General features: G+C 39.1%; 2 protein-coding genes across 11 annotated transcripts in view; both read left to right on the plus strand.

Annotated features, from left to right (window-relative positions):
* LOC131134153 (muscleblind-like protein 1) overlaps window positions 1-9,764 on the plus strand; it is a 155,143-nt gene extending 145,379 nt beyond the window's left edge. For 5 of the 9 annotated variants that reach the window (XM_058079084.1, XM_058079082.1, XM_058079081.1 and 2 more), the window contains 3 exons: window positions 1,618-1,709; window positions 1,949-2,022; window positions 4,523-9,763. In XM_058079084.1, coding sequence (XP_057935067.1) covers window positions 1,618-1,709; window positions 1,949-2,005 — 149 coding nt within the window. In that variant the 3' untranslated portion in view covers window positions 2,006-2,022; window positions 4,523-9,763. Of the gene's footprint in view, window positions 1-1,617; window positions 1,710-1,948; window positions 2,023-4,522 lie in introns of all 9 variants that reach the window. The other 4 variants (XM_058079090.1, XM_058079088.1, XM_058079089.1 and 1 more) reach the window with 3 other exon arrangements.
* Window positions 9,765-19,625: 9,861 nt separating this feature from the next.
* Window positions 19,626-26,610, plus strand: part of p2ry1 (purinergic receptor P2Y1) — a 40,611-nt gene continuing 33,626 nt past the window's right edge. For both annotated transcript variants that reach the window (XR_009131514.1, XM_058080795.1), the window contains exon 1: window positions 19,626-19,783. The gene's annotated coding sequence lies outside the window, so the exon portion shown is untranslated. The remainder of the gene's footprint in view (window positions 19,784-26,610) is intronic.

Genomic DNA, 26,610 nt, shown 5'->3' on the forward strand with positions numbered 1-26,610 from the left:
ACCTCACATGAAGCTCCTAAAAGTATATTGTTGTTGTTTGGGTCACACACTCGTGCTGCGCTGCAGGTCTGCCTGTCCACTCGTGCTTGTCGCTGTCCCCAAGCTCGCTAACCGACGCAAACACCGCATTACAGTGTCTGTCTGTACACATGACTCCTAAACATGAGCGAGATGAGAGCTTCTACTTTGGATGCTTTCTATACACTCATTGGCTGTATAATGTACTCGAAAAATATATATTATTTTACAATTTCAGACATTCTTAAACAATTTCTGACAAGTGTTGGGGAATAGAATCGCACGTCAAAAATTTACTAGCAAAAAAAATCTAACATTATGAGAAGTTGTTTATATCTGACCGAAACATTGGAAATTTACAGAAAATAAAAGTGGCAAATGTCAGAGAAAAAAGTCTGAATATTACGATAATAAAAGTAGTTCATTTACGAGAGAAATGACTGAAATTTCCGTATATAAAAAAAGTTGCAAATTTGCGAGAAAAACCTTTTAATATTATGAGAAGTCATTTGCTTACAAGAAAAAAGTTTCAAATTTACAATAAAAATTGTTTTAATATTCTGAAAAAAGAAAAAAGTTGCAAATTTCTGAGAACAAAGTTGTAATATTAGAGAATAAAAGTTGTGGGAAAATTTATGTGAAAAAAATGTAGGAAATTTACAGAGAATAAAAGTCGCAAATATATGAGAAATAAAGTCGTAATATTATGATAATAAAAGTCTGCAATTTACAACCAAAAAATCTCGGAAATTCACAGAGAATAAAAGTCGCAAATATATGAGAAAAAAAGTTGAAATATTACAGAATAAAATGTCTTCATTTACAAGAAAAAAGTTGCAAATTTATGACAGAAAAGTAGTATTTATTACTATAACAGAAGTCCTTTATTTATGTGAAAAAGTCATAATTGTACAGTGAATAAAAGAATAAAAGTTGTAATATTACAGAATAAAAGTATTTCATAAATGAGGAAAAAGGCAAAAATTAGCAAAAAATCAAAGTTGCAAATTCACTAGAAAAAAGCTGTAATATTATGAGAATAAATATCATTCATGCACAACAAAAAAGGCAGAGAATGAAAGTCGCAAATTTACGAGAAAAAAAAACACGTAATATTATGATAATAAAAGTCTTCAATTTACGACAAAAAAATGTTAAAAGTCGCTAATTTAGGAGAAAAAATCGTCACTTTACTAAATTATGCTAGTGAGAGTGGTTCATTTAGGAGAATAAAATCGTAATATTACACGTCATACATGTCAGAGGGAACCTTTGGCCTTGGGCAAAGGTAATATTATTATATTATATTATATTATAATAATATTACCACCTTTTTTTCTCCTAAATTTACGACCTAATTCTTGTAAAATGACAGCTTTATTCTCGAAATCTCAGATTAGAATTTTTTTTCAATGTAGCCCTAAAACGAAACAATACTGTCACAAACGTGTGGAATAAGAGTAAGATTCCTGATAGAAGGTGAAGAAGGTTTCTCGCCAGATCGCTGCCATGTTCATGACGCATGGAATGGGCAGGCACAGAAAAGATGCTGCAAATGAGGCTGTGGTTGAAACCCCTGTGTGATCTTTCCCTCCAAAGTACCCATGATGCACGGTGCTTCTCCAGCCACTGTGTCCGCAGCCACGACATCTGCCACAAGTGTTCCCTTTGCAACTGCCTCAGCCAATCAGGTTTGCTCCACTTTCTCTCCGTCACCTTCTCTCTGGCTCCCTCTGCTGTTTGCGTGTCTGGCTGGAGTTCCTCCTGATGAAATATGAATGTGAAAGCATGAGGCTCAATCTTCTCAACTCGTGAGCCGTGGTGATTGCTTAGATGTTTAGATGTGTGCTCCACATTTGGCTTGTGAGAATCATCCTGCTTGTTTTTCTTCTTCACCTCTTCTTCTTGTTTGTTGTCCTCCTTCCATCAGATTCCGATAATATCTGCAGACCATCTGACTAGTCACAAATATGTCACCCAGATGTAGGAGCGTCGGTCAGAACAGTATGTACTCTCAACTCACCTCACCTGCCAATCAAAAATGCTGTCTATTATGTAACGTGAAGCAAGATGAACCTTTGATCTGCTACTTTTCCAACAGTTGCATCATCAAATCTTTCTCTCAGATGTGTTTCTTCATGCTTTACAGCTGCAAAGCAAACATTCCTTTACAGTCATAATCAAGCTTTCATTTGGGCTTTCAGAGGGATTCCTTCAACAAAATACTCCCATATTTTTCTGAGAAATTATTACATTTTTGCCATGATTAATAAGTCATTAGGGTTAGAATATTTTATTGATGTACCATCTGTATCAGGGGTGTCCAAACTTTTTTCCAGCGAGGTCCACCTAGTGAAAAATGAAAGGATGCAAAGATTGATATTTTGTAAGTAGATATGTTCAGAAGTTATATGTATATATATTTCACAAAAACACTGCATCTCAGCTTTTTTATATACGTATGTGAAAAAGAATATTATTGGCATCAACTGTGCTCTTTTTAACCACTTTGGGTTTTTTTTTTATATTTTCCAAATATTTATACTTATATTTGTACATTTTCTTTTTGTGATATTATGACTTTATTCCCATAATATTATAACTTTTTCCCCATCCTAATTTTTCCAAAATTGCAACTGTATTTTGTTTTATTTGGTTTTCGTTCTCATAACATTATGACATTCAAAAATAATGTATTTTTTCTTTAATATTTTAACGTTATGCTAAGAAAATGACATTATTTTTCCGCATAATATTATAACTTTATTCTCTCAGCATTACAACTTTTTTTTGTTTGTTTTTCGTTTTGTTTTATGAATTTTAAAAAATAAAATTTTTATAACATTTCAACTCAGTGCTAGTAAAATTACATTATTTTTCCTCATAATATTACGTTTTTCTCGTAAAATTGCAACCTCTTCCACAACTTATAGGATAAATAGATTGGATCTTGACCAGGCTCTCAGGCTATCTGGTCTAACTGGCGTGTGTTCCCCACCTCGTTTTTGACCATGAACTAGACAAGGGCTGTCCTATCTAGTCTGACTGGTGTCTGTCCCACATAGTCTTTGAACATAAACTAGACAAGAGAACTAGACAAGTGCTGTCCTATCTAATCTGATGGGAGTGTGTCCTACCTAGTCTTTGACCATGAATTAGACAAGAGGTGTCCTAGCTAGTCTAACTGGTGTGTGTCCTACCTAGTCTTTGACCATAGACTAGACAAGTGCTGTCCTATCTAATCTGGCTGGAGTGTGTCCTACCTAGTCTTTGACCATGAACTAGATGAGCTGTCCTTTCTAGTCTAACTGGTGTGTGTCCTACCAAGTCTTTAACCATGAATTAGACAAGAGCTGTCCTATCTAGTCTGACTGGTGTGTGTCTTACCTAGTCTTTAACCATGAATTAGACAAGAGCTGCCCTATCTAGTCTGACTGGTGTGTGTCCTACCTAGTCTTTGACAATGCACTACACCAGAGCTGTCCTATCTAGTCTGACTGGCTTGTGTCCTGTCTAGTCTTTGACAATGAACTACACCAGAGCTGTCCTATCCAGTCTTACTGGCGTGCGTCCCACCTAGTCTTTGAGCAAAACGTAGACAAGAGCTGTCCCATCTAGTCTGACTGGTGTGTTGTCCTACCTAGTCTTTAACCATGAACTGGACAAGAGCCATCCTTTCTAGTATGACTGAGATGTGGTCTGCCTGGTCTTTGAACAGAAACTAGACAAGAGCTGTCCTATCTAGTCTGACTGGCTTGTGTCCTGTCTAGTCTTTGACAATGAACTACACCAGAGCTGTCCTATCCAGTCTTACTGGCGTGCGTCCCACCTAGTCTTTGAGCAAAACGTAGACAAGAGCTGTCCCATCTAGTCTGACTGGTGTGTGTCTTACCTAGTCTTTAACCATGAATTAGACAAGAGCTGCCCTATCTAGTCTGACTGGTGTGTGTCCTACCTAGTCTTTGACAATGCACTACACCAGAGCTGTCCTATCTAGTCTGACTGGCTTGTGTCCTGTCCAGTCTTTGACAATGAACTACACCAGAGCTGTCCTATCCAGTCTTACTGGCGTGCGTCCCACCTAGTCTTTGAGCAAAACGTAGACAAGAGCTGTCCCATCTAGTCTGACTGGTGTGTTGTCCTACCTAGTCTTTAACCATGAACTGGACAAGAGCCATCCTTTCTAGTATGACTGGCATGTGACCTGCCTGGTCTTTGAACAGAAACTAGACAAGAGCTGTCCTATCCAGTCTAACTGGTGTGTGTCCTACCTAGTCTGCTTGGGTGAGAGGCAAAAACAGTCCAGTTGCCATCGAGTGAATTCCCTGAGAATATTGCAAGGTCATTCTCGTCAAATGACAACTTTTTCTTGTTAAGTTGGAACTTTTTTTCTCTTAAATCTTTCATAAATCTCTGCTGAATTTTTCATTTTTGCTGTTTTGTGTTCTTCTTAAATTATACATGTTTTTTTTTTTTTCTTTTCATCATATCAATTTCCTTCCAGGTGGAACTGGAGATCAAGACCAGTGGTTCAAGAAGCAAAAGAAGGAGAAAGAAACCTCATGAATCTCCACGTGAAGAGGACACGAGGCGGGTCTGCTCCAATCCCTTTCACGTGCACTACATGCACATCGCATACATTTAACCTTTATTCACCGGGCACACTTTGAATGTCAACATGAAGCGAATCAGACGAGCAGATCGCTGCGTACTGAACGTCACGGAGGAGAACGGATGGCGTCTTTTTGCGTGTTTCTTCCTTAGTTGTTGTCTCTGGTGTGTTTACACGAAGGCGCACCTTACGTTTGAGTTGAAGAAGAGGCGACGAACAGGACTGTGTCACACACATGCACGTATGAAACGCGCGAGTGAGTATGTTATGAATGCAGGCGGGAGTGGAGCGATAGGCCATACTTTGCTAATACTTCAATGGTTCTCTATCAGCCGTCATGCAATCAGTTTCCCTTTAATGCAGGGGTCGGGAACCTTTTTGGCTAAGAGAGCCATGAAGGCCAGATATTTTAAAATGTGTATCTGTGAGAGCCATATACATTTTGAATGCAATAAAATGTGTGCATTTTTATGTAAGACCAACAGTTTTAGATATAATGGGCTCTAATTACATAGACCAGGCACACTACCCCACGCCAATGGGGTGTGGCCAGCATACTTTCGTGAGCAGCGCAGTGTCCAATAATAAATCAAATACTTGCTGCCATTAATGCAACTTCTGCTGCTGCATGGTTTTGAACCGTATTCAGTACACATATTTCATTCTTTTGGCCATCTTCGTCAGAAGGCTTGGTTCTGCAGCTTTAGCTATTTGACTAAAGGAGGAAAGTTTACATTTACATGTTTTTTTGACATCTCAATGACCGAGGTAGACTACCGCATTACCCAGTAATAATCAAGTTTTGGTGTTTGACCTGGAAAATATCATCAGGAAAGATGGATATGGTCGGCCGTATTGCAGTAGAAAATAGATGGACGAATTAAAATGCAAATAAAAGAAAGTTTTGATTTTTAATATTATTTTTAACAGTGATTTCTGTGATGTTTACTTTAAAATGTTAGCAAACATACATTTTTATTGTGGTAAGAAATGCTTGAGAGCCAGATACAGTCATCAAAAGAGCCCTACCTGGCTCCCGAGCCATAGGTTCCCTACCTCTGCTTTAATGCCTCGCCTCCATCCTCTCATCTTCCATGTCGCTTTCCTAAGTTCCACACGGTTGCTCCAAGACTCCCCCTGGTGGTGATAATAAGTAATGAGTTGCCAGTGTGTGTGTGTGTGTGTTTGGTTTCGGTCGGATCGTCAGTGTAGATTTCTTCTTCTTGTTGGAATTATTTAAGAACTTTTGTTTACCAGACTTTGGGGATTTTCTTGTGGCTGGACTAGTTTTTGGGAGGGTCATCAAGGAAAGCATTTCATGTGACGGTGGTATTCCTCATCAGAAGCCTTAGAATGTACCGTCGGGTCAGCACAATGCAACATTTGAAACCAAGCGTTTGCCTGATCCGCGCCATCTCGACGCCTTTTCATTTTCTTTGTACGATGTTTCTCTTTCTTCTAGGCAGACTTTAGGTGTTCCCGTGTCTGTTTGCGTGGAATTCCGTGTATGTATATTTAGTTTGAGTATGACGATTGTAAGGTCAATATTTTCTACGTTATGCATATTGACCAATGCATTATTATTATTATTATTATTATTATTATTATTATTGTTCACTTATCTAGTCTCTTTCTGTTCTTTGAGCAAAGACGTTTTATATAAGTGACGACATAATAATAGAACAGAGAGGCAGGGTTGTCGCCATGGCAACCGGGTAGTATTTTAACTGATTGTAAGGTTTGTAATTAGTCATATAATTTAAAAAGAAAAAAAAAGACTATTAAAAAATATATTGTTCTTGCGTGTTTAGAGTACAAATGTTATTTTCTACTGTATCCATTTCAAATAATAATAATAATAATTACTGTTTGGATATTTTTACTCCTTGGAAAAATGGGCCATGTTGGAAAACAAGCTGCATATTTGATCTCTCTGTTTTTGTAATTTTGTCTGGTGCATACCTGTCAACTCTCCTTATTTCCCGTATTGTTCCCGTTATTTAACTGTCATGAAAAACAAAACAAAAAAAATCCAAAGCAAAACTTCTGGTCCGTTGGGCAACACTCCTCCCGGTAAGGTCAGGTCATCAAAATAAAAGTAGAATAACACGATGGCGTTGCGTTCGGGTCGTTTCACCAGTCCGATATTTTCACTGTGCTGTGTAGAATTGTGGCGGAAAGACCGCAATTTTTCTTATTTCCCTCATTCTCCAGAAAATGTCCATTATTTCCAAATGCAAATGTTGACAGGTATTGTGCGGCGTTGCCCCCGGCGGTGTCACGTGACAGGAAGCCCACTCGAGGACAGGATGGGGCAATGAAAGCTTGACTTTTTGCACTTCTGTACATAGTCGGGAAACAAAAAGAGACGTGTATATTGAGATCTTATTTTGAATATAAAAAAAAATATGTCTGTAATGACAGAGTGTTTTGCTAGGATAATAAAAACAATCTTATGAAAGGCTGAACAAACATTTAAAAAAAAAAAAAAAACGCTTACGTCAAAAAGGGTGCTGAAGATTTGTCATTCTCTAACCCCGCCCCCTTTCAGGACAGTCCAGTAGACCCTTTTTATGGTGACCACACTTCAGCTTTATATAATAAAATTCAGACGCTAAAGTACGGTAGTATGTATGGTAGTAAGCAGGAAGTCCCTGTGTGAAAAAGTGATTGCCCCCCTGGGCCGCCCTGAGCAGCAACAACTGCAATCAAGTGTTAATGATAACTTGCAATGAGTCTCTTACTGCACTGCGGGGGAATTTAGCAGAATTGTTGTCATTCAGCCAAAATTGGCGGCTTTTCCAGCATGAAGCCTTTTTAAGGTCATGCCACAGCATCTCAATAGGATTCAGGTCAGGACTTGGACTAGGCCACTCCAAAGTCTTCATTTGGTTTTTCTTCAGCCATTCAGAGGTGGACTTGCTGGTGTGTTTTGGATCATTGTCCTGCTGTACAACCCAAGTTGCTTTCAGCCTACAGATGGTAGAACATTCTCCTTCAGCAGAATTCATGAAGCCAGACCATCACACTACCACCACCATATTTTACTGTTATGATGTTCTTTTTGTGAAATGTGGCATTACTTTTACGCCACAAGTAATGGGACACACACCTTCCAAAAAAGTGAACTTTTGTCTGGTCAGACCACAGTATTTTCCTAAAGATCTTGAGGACCATCAAGATGTTTTCTGGCCACATTGAGACAAGACTGAAGAAAAAAAAAAATTTTTTTTTTGTTCAGCAGTGGTTTTGGTCTTGGAACTCTGCCATGTGGGCTGTTTTTTGCCCTGTGTCGTACTTATAGTGGAGTCATGAACACGGACCTTAACTGAGGCCTGCAGTTCTTTGAATGTTGTTGTGGGGTCTTTTGTGACTTCTGGGGTGAGTCGTCATTGAGTTCTTGAGGTCATTTTGGTTGGCCTACCACTCTTGGGAAGGTTCACCACTTTCAACATTTGCGGATAATGGCTCTGACTGTGGTTTGCTGGAGTCCCAAAGGTTCAGAAATGACCTTTTCATATTGATAGATCTCAATTAATTTATTGTGTTTTTCCAATCACTTTTTCCAACAGGGCCATGTAGGTTAATGGAAAAAAAATTATCCCTTAAAATCATAAAAATTTTTGGATTTGATTGTGGACTGTGCTTCTGTTTTCTGTGGTAACTTTTCTGTCACCTCCTGCAGGGGCCCCTTGCAGCGTCTCCACATAGCCAGCTACCGTTTGACGCCCTTGCACAACAAACATAAATTGATGAAGCTCTGTTAAGAATGGCAAAACAATTAACGACAACATGAACAGTCCAGTTGCGAGTGGTTCAATTCCCTGAGTAGGATAACTCTGAGATGTATTTAAAATTGTTGATAAATATCATCATATGCGACCTTGAAAGGTCACAATTCTTACTTGAGACATGAACACACATCTTTCACGTTTGTGTTTTCTAAAGATATACAAACAGCTAAAAAGAGTCCCCTTCATTCATTAGCTGCCTATTTTTATCTGTTTTTATATCTTTAGAACAGACAACAAAGGGTGTGTTTAATGTCTCACAGGAATTTTCTGGATGGTGGGCATCATTACCCCCCAAAAGTCCACTTTTCCTTGAAGTGATCCAAGTGATCTAATGTCACCACAAAAAGGGTCTATTATCGCTCCTTCCTACTTGTTTTAATTTGTCAGCAGCTCGTAGTTTGCCCGGTAACCGTCTGGAAGAGGGGGGGCCACTCCCCCCACTTTGCCGTCAGGCCGAAAAACAACACAACACAGCACATACGTACCGTCTCTTTAACACGGGGACACATGCATGTTAAAGGAAACACATAAGTAAAAAAAAAAAAAACACTCAGTACTAAGACTAAGAAAACATGTTACAAAGAAAGATGTATTTAAATCATTCATACGATATCAACATGTAATGGAATAAGATATTTATACAAAAAATAGAATAGTGGTTTATTTAAAAATAAAATTTAAAAAAATCCTGAGACTACAGTATAGTCGCCACTTGGAGACCATAGCGCTTACGTATGTTCTTCACCTTCATGTAAGCTGTGCTTCGAAAAGATTAAATCAACAACCGTTTTTTGGGTTTTTTGTTTTTTTTTTTTTTTTGGTTTGTATGTTTTTTGTGGTTTGGTCAGCAACCACATCAACTTGGTGGTCATCAACTGCTGCAAGCACGCATGCTTAGATAGAATCATTTGTTTTGTTTTCTCTGCTAGTAGTGCTAATATGATGTATTCTGTCCTCTTGTTTCTGCGTGTTTTACTGCGGCGGGCCCCCCATCCCCCCCCCCCCCCCGCCCCTCTCTGCCTCCCTCACGCAGAAGGGAGAATGTGTCAGTCAAGAGACTAAACGTTTAGCTAGTCTAAAGCCATAAAATGTCCAATCAGACTGCAGACTGGAGTTGGGATTTGACACATTTGTTTGTTTTTTTTTCCCTCCCGAGGGGCCTGCATTGCTATATTTGATTCTTGCTGTTATGGATTTGAAAAAAAATGTAATAAAAAAATACAAAGCAATGACTTCAATTGTGGTATTTTTTTTTTTAAAAGGCATTACAACTAAAGATTTTTGGGTTTTGTTTTTATGTGGGCGGCACGGTGGTCTAGGGGTTAGCGCGCAGACCTCACAGCTAGGAGACCAGGGTTCAATTCCACCCTCGGCCATCTCTGTGTAGAGTTTGCATGTTCTCCCCGTGCATGCGTGGGTTTTCTCCGGGTACTCCGGTTTCCTCCCACATTCCAAAAACATGCTAGGTTAATTGGCGACTCCAAATTGTCCATAGGTATGAATGTGAGTGTGAATGGTTGTTTGTCTATATGTGCCCTGTGATTGGCTGGCCACCAGTCCAGGGTGTACCCCGCCTTACGCCCGAAGACAGCTGGGATAGGCTCCAGCACCCCCCGCGACCCTCGTGAGGAAAAAGCGGTAGAAAATGAATGAATGAATGAATGTTTTTATGTGGGATGAGCGCACAGGCCACACAGCTAGGAGACTGGAGTTCGATTCCACCCTCGGCCATCTCTGTGTGGAGTTTACATGTTTTCCCCGTGCATATCCGGGTACTCCGGTTTCCTCCCACATTCCAAAAACATGCTAGGCTCCAAATTGTCCATAGGTATGAATGTGAGTGTGAATGGTTGTTTGTCTATATGTGCCCTGTGATTGACTGGCCACCAGTCCAGGGTGTACCCCGCCCGTTGCCTGAAGACAGCTGGGATAGGCTCCAGCTCCCCTGCGACCCTCGTGAGGAAAATGGTTGAAAATGAATGAATGAATGTTTTTAAGTGGAGGCCTAACATGGTGCTACTGTCACTACTGCAATGCATCATTTAACCGCTAGATGGAGCTATCACCTTGTCAGGATGGGCTGCTGTTAGCTGTTGGCATGAGAACCAATTTAAAATTCAGGAAAGGAATTATTGTATAAAGAAAATGTATTTTGTTATAAAATGTCTTAATATGATGCAGACACTGCAAAACACAACAATAATAAACATAAAGTTAAAGGTATACCTCATCGCATTGCTACTGTACGTTCAGAGGAAGTACTGCATTTAATATCAAGGCTAAAATGACCTCCACAATTACTTTCTTTTTCCATCCATCCGACACTAGGCTGACCATGTGATGTAGTCATGTGGTCACCTCCTGAATGGTGCTGACTCAATCATGTGCTCTCTGACCTGGTGCCCTCTTTACTGCACCATATCATGAGATTCAACCAATGGCGTTGGAATGCAGTGCATTGTGGGAAGGTGAGACTTGAAATCCTGGGTGGTGTTTATATGATGAATCTTCCATACTAAATCCTTCACTTCATTTTTAAAATGATGCTGAGTGGGCTTTTAAAGGGAACCTATTTTATTTAATTTTTCCACTTTTCTGACCAATAAATGTCATTCGAATGTTATAATCTCATTTTTAAACATGCCAAAGTTTCAGATCGTGAGGTTTTTCACATTTGGAAGTGAGCCCTGAAAGAAGTTTGAGATGTCTCAAAACTCTTAGTTTCAGAAGGCGTGGTAAAACTACCCCCTTGTGATGTCACAGAGGGACAGAATTTCTTATATGGGTATGGCTGTAGGCCAGATAAGCTCTCATCAAAAAACAGCAAGATACTGGAAGTATCATCTATGTACTTGTTAATACAGTATCACAGTATGTATATCAAACCATCCAACATTGTTAGAGGTTTTTTTTTAGAAGGTTTTGTACTCAAAATAGTTAGCTTCCATTGAGGTGCATTGTTAGCTAGCTAATATTAACTTGTTTTCTCTCGTTAGAATTCCAGGAAAAGGGAAAGAAATATGTCTTCTTGTTTCACAAAAGGATTGTAGATGATGGACAAAATTCCAAAAACTGCGTTTGAAACCCCCCCCCAGAAAATATAAATAAAATTCAGAAATTATCTTAATCAGATGAAAAATGGGTTTGGGCATGTTTGATGCCAGTGTTTCCAGGAGTCCAGTTGGAATGTTGTTGTGATGTCCATTTTTGTAAACGTCTCTTGCCATCCGTCCCCAAATGTTCTCTATTGGATTTATATGAGGAGAACATGCAAGATGGTCCAAAAGAGTGAGTTTATTCCTCTGGAAGTGTTGTCCTGATGATTACCACACAGATCAGGGCCTTCAGTCATGAGGGATGCCCTCTGCAACATCTCCACATCCATATCCAACTGTCGTTTGACACCCCTGCACAACCTGAAGCTCCATTGTTCCATTGAATGATGATGATAGCGTCCCCTCCACCTTTCAATGCCCCATGTTTGGTGCTCTCCTGCAAATTCCATTTTGTGGCATTCATTCATTCATTTTCTACCGCTTTTTCCCCACGAGGGTCGCGGGCGGTGCTGGAGCCTATCCCAGCTGTCTTCGGGCGTGGGGCGGGGTACACCCTGGACTGGTGGCCAGCCAATCACAGGGCACACATAGACAAACAACCATTCACACTCACATTCATACCTATGGACAACTTGGAGTCGCCAATTAACCTAGCATGTACCCATGCATGCACAGGGAGAACATGCAGAGATGGCCGAGGGTGGGATTGAACTCGGGTCTCCCAGCTGTGAGGTCTGCGCGCTAACCACTAGACCGCCGTGCAGCCTCATTTTGTGGCATTGAAGACAAATCTTCTTAAAAGCCTTCTCTGGCAGATGTGATCGTTATTGGACGGCACTCAGGACCAGTAACAACCTGCGGGAACGGAAAACGGTCCCGAGTCTTGACGGACAGCCAATGGACTCCTCCAGCTTCGGGATGTTTGAAGAATTTCAAAACATCTTGCTGTTTATGCAGCTCAACAATCACCACGTTCAAAGAGAGACAGCTTTTTTGCCTTTGCCATCATGGAGTCTTAATACCTGACACCAAATCACATTCAATTCACATTTTTGCCAATGTTTTGCCTTTTTAAGGCTGTGCTCCGATGATGAAAAGCCGATTTCACTTGAATGCTTCTTTGCAATAAACTGCTTACTTTTTTTGTTTCACTCCCATTTCTTCTTTTAGTGATTCCACTTAAGCGTGTTCGCTTACAGCAACAGCAGCAGCAGATGGGAAAGTGTAGTGAAAGTCGCCAAAGCAGCAGCAGCAGTTCAACCTAATCACATCTTTTTCTTCAGAGAGGAGCTCTATCGATCCAGACCAACAGGAACCAGCCTGCAGTTCTCTTGCAGTAAGCGGACTAATGCGAGCGGCTGCTGATCCCATTCAAAAGCTGTAGCATAAATTCTGTTTTTGCCAAGATAATAATGGTTTTGCGATGAAATGCAGATCTCTACTATTAAGTGCGCAGCTGAGCCTACTGTCTGAGTGCACTGCACTGATTTCTGTTTCGGCCAATATTGTCATGTTTGCAAAAGCATTGATTTTACGCCATGACTTTCTACAGCATGTGTAATGTCTTTAATGTAAGTATGACGTCATTAGTATTGCTATTTGGACCATAAAATACACAGAAATGTAGAGGTGCTGCAGTACTTCACCTCATCCTGAAGGGGTGTATGTGAGCTGCAAGGTGCTTGTCACAGCCACCTTTCCATAGAGAGGAAAAGCCAGTGGTTATGTTTGTTTTCAGCAGCTGTAGCTGACTTTATTCGGATCATATTTTTACTTTTTTGTCATATTCCAATATTATGACATTTTCCACAACTTAATTTTCAATTTTGTTTTGTTTCACATGTTATTATTTTGAGTTTATACTCATAGAAATTATTACTTTTTTCTCATTAGAATATGACTTTTTTGTATATTGTATATTCTTTTCAATTACAGCAAGTTTTTTTTTATTTCTCCTAAATATTTCCATCATCTTTTTTTAATTGCAACTTTATATTTTGTTTTGTTTGTTTCTCACAATATTATGACTTTAAAAAAATGTTTTTTTCTTTAAAATATCAAATTTATGCGACTAAAATTACTTTTAAAAAATTACTTTTTTCTCATTAGACTTTTTTGTATGCTGGATATTGTTGTAAATTACAGCAGGGTTTTTTTTTACTTCTCATAAATATTTCCATAATCTTTTTTTAATTGCAACTTTATTTTTTGTCTTGTTTGTTTCTCACAATATTAGGACTTTTTTTAAAAAGTGTTTTTCTTTAAAATATCAAATTTATGCGACTAAAATGACTTTCTCATAATATTACAGCATTATTCTCATTCTATTTTTTCTTGTTAGATTACAACTTTTTCTCTCAATATTTTGACTTTATTCTTATTCTACAGCGGATTTTGGCTATTTTCTTTGTAAAATTATATTACTGAATAAGCAACCGGCCAATCGGAAAACAATGGTTGGCCGCTAACGTTGTACTAATAAACTTAATTCATTTAATCCCAGCTATTTTAAAAAACCAACCCCTTCAGTACTGGCTAGAGATGTGACCGATAAACCTATGCGATAAAATATCTGTGCCGATGAGCTAACGATTCTGATTATTCGATAAAAGAATGCTGTATCAATAATAATCAGGTATAAATATTTAGATTTATTGATTATTGAGACATGCAATCACAGTTTGTTTCTAAGTTTTGCCGGTCTTGAGTAATCAGCAGCAGAACATTGGTAAGTTTCAGGAAAATATCAGTTCCCGACTAAAAAAAGGGAGACAAACTGCTTTCACTTTGACACATTTTCTTTACTTTTGTCACAGCTCAAATATCTAAACAACTATCTAAAAACAACAGAAATCATAAAACAGTAGAAATTAAAAAACTTGGACATATCAGTATGTACTTTTCCTCCTCCACCGCTCAAATACTTCTGCCGCCCAACAGGAAGAAGAACCATTTGAAAGAGATAGCCATCAGGAAGTTGATTGTTTTTGCTCCAGCTACTGCACAGCTCCGGCCTGAAATAATATCTTCTTTTAACGCATCAAATGTATTCCCGATAAGACCGCAAAAGGCTGCGGGAGGTCGAAAGGTGACAAAAAGAATCAGTTTCATTTCACCGTGCGATCATTGCTTAGCAATTTCCTGCTCAGTGCCATCTCAGCCCCCGGGGGCGCTTTCCCACCCAATAAAACCTCTTCACACGCACATTTCCTATCCCACGCCGTATCTTATCATGTCTAATTCTACGTGCACCGACTGATTGGCCAATATCAGCGTTATTTCCTGTTGCTTGGAGCACCTCTGTCACCTCACTAGACTTTAAAATAACCTGTTCTCGCTTGGCCTTGTGTAATGCAAAGTCAAATAATATTAGTTCTGCTCAACGCGCTTTTAATATCTTGGAGAGTAAATGGTTCTGAGAAGGCAAAAACAGCAAAGGATATTGGAAGCCAGATATTAATCGAGACATTCCCTCTGAGAGTCGGCTGTAGCGGCAGCAGCATCCAGTTGAAGTTATTAAGCTGTACCCGGGTCATTTCTCACTCAAACACATCCTTTTTTAAGGCTTTGTCGTATTTTATAAGCCTTGATGTGCAGCCTTTTGTGGTATCCAAAGTGTGGCTCGGGGGAAGTTTTACCGCCAGGGCCTGTGGCACATTCTAAAAAAATAACAATAAAAAGAAAAACAACAGCAGCATGAATGGAATTGTTAAAATAATAAGAGAAAAATATGTTATATGTTTAAAGTGGTAAAATGACCAGAAACATAGAAAATAATAAATAAAGTTGGAATTTGGGGGAAATTAGGTTGCAATTATGAGGAAAAAAATGACAAAGAGAAAAGTGAAATAGCTGGAAAATGTAAGAAAAATCAACAACAGCATGAATGGAAAAAAACAGCTGGAATTTCATGAGAATAAAGTCAAAATATTAAGAGAAATTTTTTTTGTATTTGAACAAAAAAAAATCACAGTTTCATGAGAATGAACATCTTTCAATTATAAGGAAAAGTACGATCATTTTAGCACCATATATGGGAATATATATATATTATGGGAAAAATAGTAATCCTATTTTTTTTGACAAAATACAGTAATTTTTGCAAAATTAGGTAGTGTTACAATATTGTGAGATTAAAATCATAATATTCCAAAAATAAAATGTACAAAGTTTATTTAAGAAGAAAGTTGAAATATTTTGAAAATATTAAATATGATAAATAATATAAATATTATATAAATTATATACATTAATAATAGTGTAAATATAAATATGTAAATAATATATACAATATATTAATATAAATCCAATAATATTGCATATTTTTATCTTAACACAACAACAGTGAGTAAAAACTTACAGCCTCGTATCGAACACTTCGCAAATGGAGTACTCCTCTTGCATCAGCAGGAAATATTTGTTACTGTCCCACTAGAAACAAGTGCTTGCCGAAGGTTCCTAGGTCCATATTGATATACCATATTTGTGCTAGTTGGTTTTAAAGGTTAAAAAAAAACAGCGTAAATGGACAACAAAGAGCAAAGTAGATAATAATAGTAAGTATTTTCTTAAAATACAGTATATAACACACATCTGGGTATTTCTGTTCGGTGTTTTGTTTCATGAAAACTCACCACACTCTGTCAAGTGTTTATAGCTTGATAGCTATAGCTTGATAGCTATAGCTATAGCTAGCTAGCGTTTTAACCTGCTAACCCTGTTTACTGACTTATCGATGTTCCATAATGTGATAGTAAAATTTATCTTGTTCAGAATGACACCGTTTTTTTTATATTTTGGCCACGTTGAGTACAAAAATACATGAAATGACCACAACTACTCAACACCGCGAGCTAATTGCTAGGACTAAAACCATAAAGGTAATGCATAAACACGTAATGAATACTCAGAATGCATGGCTCTCATTAGGTCAAGCAAATGGTTGGTGAGGTAACCATGAAATAATAATGAGGGAGTACTTAGCATATTGCAACACTTTACTTTGCTTCTGTATGACAATTTTTCTGTCATGCCTTCTGTGTTTTTATGAGCTAAACATTAACCAGCGCTTCATTCACTTTCTGATAACGTCTTATCAGCTTTTAGTCCTTTATTTGGCGTTGGTGAGTCAGTGAATCAGTTCATTCTTCTGATAATGTGTGAAGTGGAAAAAGAGGTCTGCTTAAGGCAAAAAATGCACCGTGCAATTGTAAAAATAAGCTAACCGCTACATATGATCTTTACCCTTTATGACAAACATGTTACAGGTGGGGTGGGTAACGGTGCATTCTAGACTGCTGGGAAATAGGAAAGATCGTACTTGGAGTTTTTCAGGCCTGAATTCAAAGTGTTTGTGTTGAAGATGAAGAAAAATCATGGCTAGCATTAGCATGTCAGGTGTTTTAAAGTAGATATGCTAAAAACGATTGAATACGCCACCTTGTTTGCCTTGCCTTGTTACATGCATTACTTTATAACTTTTTACTTCTTACATCTATGATGGACTGGCATCCAGGACAGAGGGTCGTCCTCTTTTAGCCCTTATAGACATGAAATACCATAATTCATTCATAATTGCTGCATGTTCTCCCGTGCATGTATGGGTACTCCGGTTTCCTCCCACATTCCAAAAACATGCTAGGTTAATTGGCGACTCCAAATTGTCCATAGGTATGAATGTGAGTGTGAATGGTTGTTTGTCTATATGTGCCCTGTGATTGGCTGGCCACCAGTCCAGGGTGTACCCCGCCTCTCGCCCGAAGACAGCTGGGATAGGCTCCAGCACCCCCGCGACCCTCGTGAGGATAAGCGGTAGAAAACTAATTAATTAATTAATTAATAATTGCCCAATATAGGAGACATAAAAGGAGAAAGTATGATATAATCGACATAAATAAGACAGGCATAGACTCATATGTTTTTTTTTCTCCACAGCATACTTCCTCTTGTGGCTGTCATCAATGTAACATTACTGCTATTTTGGGACAAGTGTACAATACTATACGTAACACGTCTTCTCAATGCCTTATATTTGTATTCCATTCTTTTAGCCATTTTTATGCTCAAAAATGCTTCATTTAGGCCAATAGTATGTACAAGCTGACATGGTTCTCCAGGCAGTCTGTCATTGCACAATTTTTCAGGAAGGCTAGGTCAGATCACAAAGCACTCACAATGAGAATTCGCCAAGCAGTCAGACTTATAGGGTTTGCAAACAGAGCAGAGCCTCACACTTGTTAAGTTATGCAACACATATAAGATATGGCATTTTGCGTATTACTATATCAGATATTACAGAAGCTCTACATAGAAATCTAACAGTGCAAAATGTGAATTCTTGCCATTTTTTTGACTGGTCTTATAATTTTCAGGTGTATATACTCCCTGCCTGCCTGCTTGGCACACACACACACACACACTCTCACACACATCTGTTTTGTGCGCTGCTGTGATGCATTGACTGTATTTTCCCTTGTTTGCTTTGCAGTGTTGATGTACATTTACGTATTAAAAGGGTTTCTGCTGGAGTAAAAACTTGTGGCAACAGTGCATTTATTGTTTCTGCTGCTATTCTTTTGGAGCTTCTCATCTCTTATTGAGTGTCTCCGAGCTCCCATGGTGCACTGCTGCCTTCCTCTGCTTTGCTTTGCCTTCAACAACAAGAAAGAGGAGATTGTTCGCTTCTTGGCGTTGCCTTTTCTCCCCGCCAGATGCAATGTGTTGCTGCTTCCTGCCTGTTTTTTTTTTTCATCTCTTCTGTCAAGCCTTTTTTCGCCTTTCTTCTCGTCCGTAGTCCTGCTTTCTCTTTTATTCATTCAACCTTTGCCTTCCCCACCAAAGCTCCCTGTTGTCACTTCTCTTTTCTCTCTGTGTGGCGTCCGCCTCATGTGCCTTTAAAGTCTTCCTCCCCCCTGAGCCTTTTTATCCATCTCACTGCAGCTCCTGTCATGCTGCAGCATATTGATAAGCAGCAATGTGACAGCGGGAGCGGGTTTGGGGGGGGGGGGGGGGTCCCTTTGACGGCACACACCTGATGTTTAATTTCACAGGCATCCACCCAAGACTGTCTTTCATTACATGTAAGTGTCTGTATGTGGATTGGTTCAAACGCTGACTCGTTCTGTCGGAGCTTTGTTGAACAATGAAACTGTCAGGTACAACTCTGACTAATTAGACGTGCGGTAAATCCTATTTCATTTTGGAGCTACTAAAGCACTGACGAAGAGCAAATACCTGCTGATGATGCGACCTTTGACCTTGAGCTGCCAGTGCAAGCTGCGTAACTCCATCCAGCCGTTTTCTATGCCGCATGAGTATGCTGGAGCCTATCCCAGCTGACTTTGAGTGGACTTGGTCACCAACCAATGGCAGGACACATATTAGATTAGATATTAAATATAACTATATAGACAATTTTATAATTTATAGCTGGAATTGGCTGCAGGAGCAAGGTGGGTGGAGTGTGACAGTGACTGGGTAGAAAGAGCGAGAATCAAACCTCCAACCTCCAATATGTAGACATCTACATGTCACTATATTTTTTGTAATTATTGCAGAGAAAACCTTTTATAACATTATTAGAGCCCTCTAGATATGAAATAACATCCCTATAGTCACCTTCACATTAGTATAGCTAGGGTTTTGAACCATACACCGCTGGATATTTGGTTTGAAAAACCAGTAGAAGCCTCCTGGATTGATAAGAATAAGCCATAAATCCTTAGGATAATCGATTGTAGAGACATGCATCGGGTACCGTCCGTCCAAAATTAAATAATAATCTAAACTATTTTAACTGCACTCTGTTTTTTTGTTTGTTTCACTGAATTTTATGTAATCATCATTTTAAAATATTTAGATTTTTGTCATGGAATGATTTTATGAAGTGATTTTTACCCTTCTTTTCTGTAGATTCACAGCGATGCGTTTGTGGGTATCGGTAAAATCCGATGCAAGCGCCGTTTTATTAATGTTAAACTTCACCGCATGTGCTGTTCCCCAGGCGCAATGAATGCACCATCATTATTTCGCATTTTGTATTGAATACGGACGGAAGCCGTGAGGCACATACAACTACTAGTTAAACAGCATGGACGTTCGCACGCAAGCAGCGGCAAGGAAGTTTCTACGTATATTTAACCCACCCGCAACGTTTAAATGGTATGTTTGGAAACACTACGGATTCTCAAAGAACGACGGAAATCTCGACAAAACGTCCGTCATTTGAAAAGAATGCCGCGTTAAGAAGCCCTACAACGGCAGCACGCCTCATCGGACACCAGGGGAAAAAGCAAGCAAATCAGGTCAGTGGATCTTCCTCTGCTTTCCAAATTGTCCAGGAGCTATTTGTCCGTCCCTGCAACAAGTGCCCCCCCCCCCCCCCCCCCCCCAGTTTGCTTCTTCCTGAATTTGGAAACAATTTAAAAAGGGTATAAGTTGTTTTACACTTTCTGCTCCTCACTACTGTATTAGCCTAGCTCAGGGGTGGGCAAACTTTTTGACTGGCGGGCCGCATTGGTTTAACAAAATTGACGAGGGGCCAGACTATTATGTTTTTTACACGTAACTGTCCACCTGGAATTATTGTATCTGTAAAAGTGTCATGCAATCTGCTATATGTGCAATTTGAGGTCATTCATTTGATGTAAAGTGCGTTATAAATTAAATTCATTATTATTATTATTTAAATATTTTTATTTTATGTGAGTGTGAATGTTTGTATGTCTATATGTGCCCTGTGATTGGCTGGCCACCAGTCCAGAGTGTACCCCGCGTCTTGCCCGAGGACATGGGATGGGATGGGCTCCAGCAACCCCCGCGAATGAATGAATTAATATTTTTTGTTTTTATTTTTTAAATTGTTTTATTAATTTTTTTTTATTGTGCTTGTGTCCCTTTTTTCAGGAGCACTTTGTAAACAACAGACCACATCAAATAACAATATTGATAAAACAGCTACTTCAACCATCAAAAGGTTGGCTCAAGCCATGATGCCAGGTTGTACGATAAATTTCAATGAAATACTTTAAAAAGAACAGGCGGGCCATATTCAGTCACTTGGCGGGCCGGATGTGGCCCCCGGGCCATAGTTTGCCCACCCCTGGCCTAGCTGCTAGTGTATTCATATTAGCAGTATGTTTTGCACACAGGAATATAAACAAACATTGATTGCACTGTTGAAAGTGTCACTTTAACTTTGTTGTTGCTGTACTGTATTTTTTACAGCAGTAATTATTATTGTTTCACTGTTTTACTCCACCACTGAACCACTGCTATTGTAATTGCATAGCCGAATTCCATTTTTTTCTACTTTGCTTATTTGCATCATGTTGAATTGCATCATATTGCATTGAAATTGACCTCCGTCATCTCTGTGTGGAGTTTGCATGTTCTCCCCGTGCATGCGTAGGTTTTCTCCGGGTACTCCGGTTTCCTCCCACATTCCAAAAACATGCTAGGTTAATTGGCGACTCCATATTGTCCATAGGTATGAATGTGAGTGTGAATGGTTGTTTGTCTATATGTGCCCTGTGATTGGCTGGCGCCCGAAGACAGCTGGGATAGGCTCCAGCACCCCCCGCGACCCTCGTGAGGAAAAAGTGGTAGAAAATGAATGAATGAATGAATAAAAAAGAACACAAAATATGAATAAAAATGTCAAAAAAATAAATAGTAAATAACAACTTTTCTTAGAAAAATTACACTTTACACTCCCATCCAATATTGCACCGATTGTTTAACATGCACATTATATATTTTGTCAGAAACACAGTCAGCAAAATAATCTTGTTACAACATGCAGTTTACATTTCAACCTGTCATACTTTCATCTTCCTTTTGTTTCTTTCTTTTTTAAAAGATGTTCCTTCTGGCTCTTGGTTCCCAGGGTCATGTATCACCGCTCAAGCTGTGCGCTCCTTAGCGTGTTCAGGCAGATCGTTTCACTCAGTCACCGTGTGAAATGATTCACTCTGTTCATTTATTGTGCATAAATTGCTCATAAGATGCACAGGCCACGTTGGAAGTTTGCTCATTTTATGGTGGCTTCCTCGCTTAATGGGAAATGTTCAACCAAGTTCTTATTTTGCTCCTTTCTTAGTACAAAACTGCAGCACATCTGCTGGACGCAAGGTTAGGTAGTCGTACACAATCTTCTGAGTGCTGTGTGAAAAAAGTCATGTTTTGCTTGGATAGGTGGATTGATGAATAGCTTGCTCTAGTGAGGCAGGTAGGAATCATCTATCACTTCCAAAATATAGGACAGAAAATCAATAACCTGGAAAGGGTGTCATTTCAGTGCCTCACTGGGAAATGGGAATCTTACTGGCAGCTCTCGAGAGCCAATAAAAAAACAAGGTTGACGACCTCGAGAAGCATTAGCCATGTGTTTTAGGTGACTTAGGTGACAATCCTGAAAATGAGTTACCTTGGTCACTACCAAATGTACGCTTCATGTCAAGTGGATATACCGCTATACTGTAGCGTTGTAAAAATGGCTCAACGGCGTCTCTGCACTCAATTTCTCATCAGTTGCTTTGCTCAGACCGGCTCTTGTACAAGGCGGACGTTCACTCAGATTCTTCTATTTTAACAGCTGTGAAATGAGTCTAGGAGTCTCGAGGACAGTTTACAATTGAATTCAAACAGGAGTCGATACAAATAATTGCCAGTGTTGGAGAAATATTAGGTTTAGTCAGTGTTACCAGTGTTGTCGATTTTGTCGCCGGATCTGGTGACATTCCAACCCCCTTTGACAACATTCATTCATTCATTTTCGACCGCTTATCCTTATGAGAGTTGCAGGTGTACTGGAGCCTATCCCAGCTGTCTTTGGGCGAGAGTCGGGGTTCACCCTGGACTGGTTGGCAGCCAATCACAGGGCCCAAACAACCATTCACACTCACATTCATACCTATGGACAATTTGGAGTCGCCAATTAACCTAGCATGTTTTTGGAATGTGGGAGGAAACCGGAGTTCGGAGACCCGAGTTCAATTCCACCCTCAGCCATCTCTATGTGGAGTTTGCATGTTCTCCCCGTGCATGCGTGGGTTTTCTCCGGGTACTGCGGTTTCCTCCCACATTCCAAAAACATGCTAGGTTAATTGGTGACTCCAAATTGTCCATAGGTATGAATGTGAGTGTGAATGGTTGTTTGTCTATATGTGCCCTGTGATTGGCTGGCGACCAGTCCAGGGTGTACCCCACCTCTTGCCCGAAGACAGCTGGGATAGGCGCCAGCTCCAGGATAAGTGGTAGAAAATGAATAAATGAATGAACAACTAGCGACAAATCTAGTGACTCTTTTGGGGGGGAGGGGTCATCGGGGAGTTTTTTGGAATTTGGTAACTCAAAAGTGGAAAATATGTATTTTGCGTTCTCACTGAGTGACATTTGGTGCTGCTGACAGTCACGAACCAGCAGGAAAAATGTAAAATGTAAACATTTCTTAATCTTCTTTTAGCCTGGATAAAAAGGAGATGTTTTTTTTCCCTATAGCATTTTACAACATCATTGTCAAATGATATGCATATTAAATGATAATGTCATGGAGCAACTTCCAGGACAGGCAATAGCTACTTTTCTTACTGAAAAGTTGGCAACAGTGGGATTCTCCCAAAGAAGAACACTGTTTCACTTCCTTTTATGACTTCTGTCAGGGAGGCGGTGCAATGGGTGTAAACTTCCCTTTTTGTTGTTGTTGGGATATTAGTTCAAACTGGCTCCAGCCGGTCTTAGTTTGGACAGCTGATGGCTCCTCAGACAGAGATAAAAAGGTGACATAACTAGGTTTTGTTCCAAGTGAAAGGTCTTCTGTGGTCAATAGGCACAAACATAGTGGAAAATATTCCATTCCCAACAGCTTCAAGATGTAATTAATTATCAGTTATACGGGATGGCAATGACTACGCTTGATGACAGCACTTGTATCAGTTTCCACTTTAATAATATTTAATTATTGTGAAGTTATTATGCAGTTGTGCATCACACTTGGAGCTGATTCTTATATTTATTTAGCTACAAAAGAGGGACAAAAGCTCCACTCCACACTACAACTATAATAAAAATCCTGTTAAATTAATACTCTGACCATTGCAGTCAAAACTGAGTATTATTATCTTCGTCAATGCAAAAACTGATGAAAATGATACTGTAATAAAATCTCATTTATTTTGCCGATGCGTGGACATGAGCCTCTGCTGGGAAAGATTACAGACATCCTGTTTGCTGTGTGTTTCTCTCATGAGTCAGCACGACGTCCACCAAGGGGCACCAACAAAGAGCTAATGCGGGCTATTAGCCCTGCAACTCTTTTCTCCAGCACTTTGCACTCAGCGTTTCCTTGCATTCTCTTTTCCCGCCGAGGGGGCCAACAAATTATCGAGTAGAATTGTCCATTAGGCTGGCATGCAATCCTGTGCATCGGCCTGGCTGCATTCTTTCCCACATTTGATGCTTCAAAACATTTACTCTAGAAAGGTCTGGTCACTTGACCTGGCCGCTCTTTCGCTTGATTTTGCAACTTCATACATATCCTTCTTTGCCTCAGACACAAAGATAATAGGTCTGCTTTCAAGCATGACTAACATAATTAAAAAAATATTCACATTTGAGAGGAAATTTTATTTTTTACATTGAAAAAAAAATATCAAACCAAAATTGTTTTAAATTAATTGAATAATCGATTCATTGAAAGTTGTTGCAGCTCTAGATGGGAGACCACAACAGTTCAGAGTGATTGGACTTCTGCAATGTCACTGGATGTTCTCAAAAATAATAACATTTAAAGACTTGAGTGTCTCTATCAACACCAAAAGGACTATCTTATTGGCTATGTGTTGTTATCAAAACACACAGCACAGTAGTGATGGGATACCTTGATACCTTAACTGACTTCACTCACTGAAGTGAATCGGTTCTTGATACACTTGAATCACTTGTGTGAATCGGGTACTCACTGGAATCACCGATTTGTACGACTTCTCACACATTTAAACACACCCTAAAAATAGCAAAACAAATGCTACGATGGCAATGTTAGCATACTAGTAATGTTAAGGTGCTAATGTTAGCATGCTAACACCTAGCATGATAAAAGTCTTCATAAGAGCGTCTCCCTATGAAAATGGCTATAAATGCTACTATGCTAATGTTGACAATGTAATGCTAAAATTATAACATTAGATTGCTAATACATAGTATAAGTGCTAAGTGTTTGTAAATGTGTACAGCTATGAAAATTGCTAAAAATGCTACGATGGTAGCATTTTATGGTAGCATTTTATTGTTATCACAATACCATGCTGCCAACGTTAGCATGCTAACACCAAGCATAATAGTCCCAAGTCTTTATATAAGTATATCCCTGTGAAAATGCAACTATGCTAATGTTAGCATAGCAGTATTAACATGCTAACACCTAGCATGATAGCGCAATGTACCAGGAAGGCTAAATGTTCTGAATGAGTTGAGAATTTAGACTTTGGAACGGTCTGAATTGGTTGAGAAATGTGTAAGTACCTAGTACCTCTACATCAATAACATTTTGCGTTCCGGATGAAAAAATGTGAATTTGGTTGACAAATGTGGAGGTAGTAGTAGTTAATAGCAGTTTTATGGAAAATGAGTGAATTTTAGGGAATGTTTGATTTTTTTTTCAGTACTAATATACGTAGCCTGAATGTCCTGAACGTGTTGAACAGTTTGATTTTGGAATGGCTTGAATCGCTTGAGAAACATGGAAGTAGTTAAAGTCAATTCATTTAAGGGAAAATGGTGAATTTTGCGCAAAATTTTGGATCACTCCATTTAGATCCCATTTCCAAATGTCATCCAAATCCATTCATAACTTTCCAAGTTATTATGAACACAAACAAACAATGCGTTTGGTTTACAAAAGCAGCATACAAAACTAAACAACAACTGTAGGGGTGAGCCTGGGTTAATTTGTTTTTGCTCGTTTTAATCACTGTTTATAATTGGTGCTTTTAACTGTTGCTATAAAAGCAGAAATTGTTCATTTTTTTTCAACAAGCGAGCTAAAGCCACTCCATTTGTGGCGTTGTGCCTAGCTGCAGCTTGTATTTGTACACTAATATATTGAAAAACAACTGTTGAGTGTGAGAAAAAGGGTATGTTTATGAGGCTTAAAGGTTAAATTGCATCCAAGCGCTGCTGAGCAGCCATGAAGAGTGACTATAATGGAACGAGAAAGAGAGGCTTGCAGGCTCTTCAAGTGTTCCCTTCCTGTTTACACAGAGGCTCAAAACAACCCTCAAAAGCTTCCATTATATCCAATTATAAAACAACGCTCAAAGCTTTCAATACCTTTAAGAGCCTAAAATCCACATTTATGTTCAAACTGACTCATTATATTAACATTGAGTGACTTGCTCAGTCCATTCCATATTATTACTGCATGTTGCACTTGATATGCTAAAACAGTGGCCTATGGATAATTTTTTTATTTTGTTATTATGCTTGTATGGAGGCGCTACAATTTGCCTCCATTGGCCGTCATTGACATGATGCATATGCGTTAATTATGCAGTTTTACGTAAAAATTGTATTTCACTAAAAAAGGTTTCACGTAATGAATTAGTCAACAACAACAAAACTGAACACAAAATGCAGTTTTTGAATGAAACCTTTTATTATTAATGGAGAAACTACATGGCCCTGTGTGGAAAAAGGCATTGCCCCACTGTTAAAACATAACTGAGATTGATTTAGATCTATCCGTCTGAAAAAGGTTGTAAAGCCATTTCTAAAGCTATGGGACTCCAGCCAACCACAGTGAGAGCCATTATCCACAAATGGCGAAAAGATGGAATGCTAGTGAACCTTCCCAAGAGTGGCGGTGAACCAAAATGACCCCAAGAGCGCAGCGATGACTAATCCAAGAGGTCATAAAAGACCCCACACCAACATCCAAAGAACTACAGATTTCACTTGCCTCAGTCAAGCCCGGTGTTCATGACTTCGCTAAAAGAAAAACACTGAGTAAAAATGTTCATCTTAACTTTGTCAGAAAACATCTTGATGATGCTCAAAACCTTTGGGAAAATACTGTGTGGTCTGATGAGATAAAAGTTGAACTATTAGGAAGGTGTGTAACCCATTCCATCTG

Source organism: Doryrhamphus excisus, chromosome 8 (genome assembly GCF_030265055.1).
Source record: "Doryrhamphus excisus isolate RoL2022-K1 chromosome 8, RoL_Dexc_1.0, whole genome shotgun sequence".
NCBI classification, from domain to species: Eukaryota; Metazoa; Chordata; class Actinopteri; order Syngnathiformes; family Syngnathidae; genus Doryrhamphus; species Doryrhamphus excisus.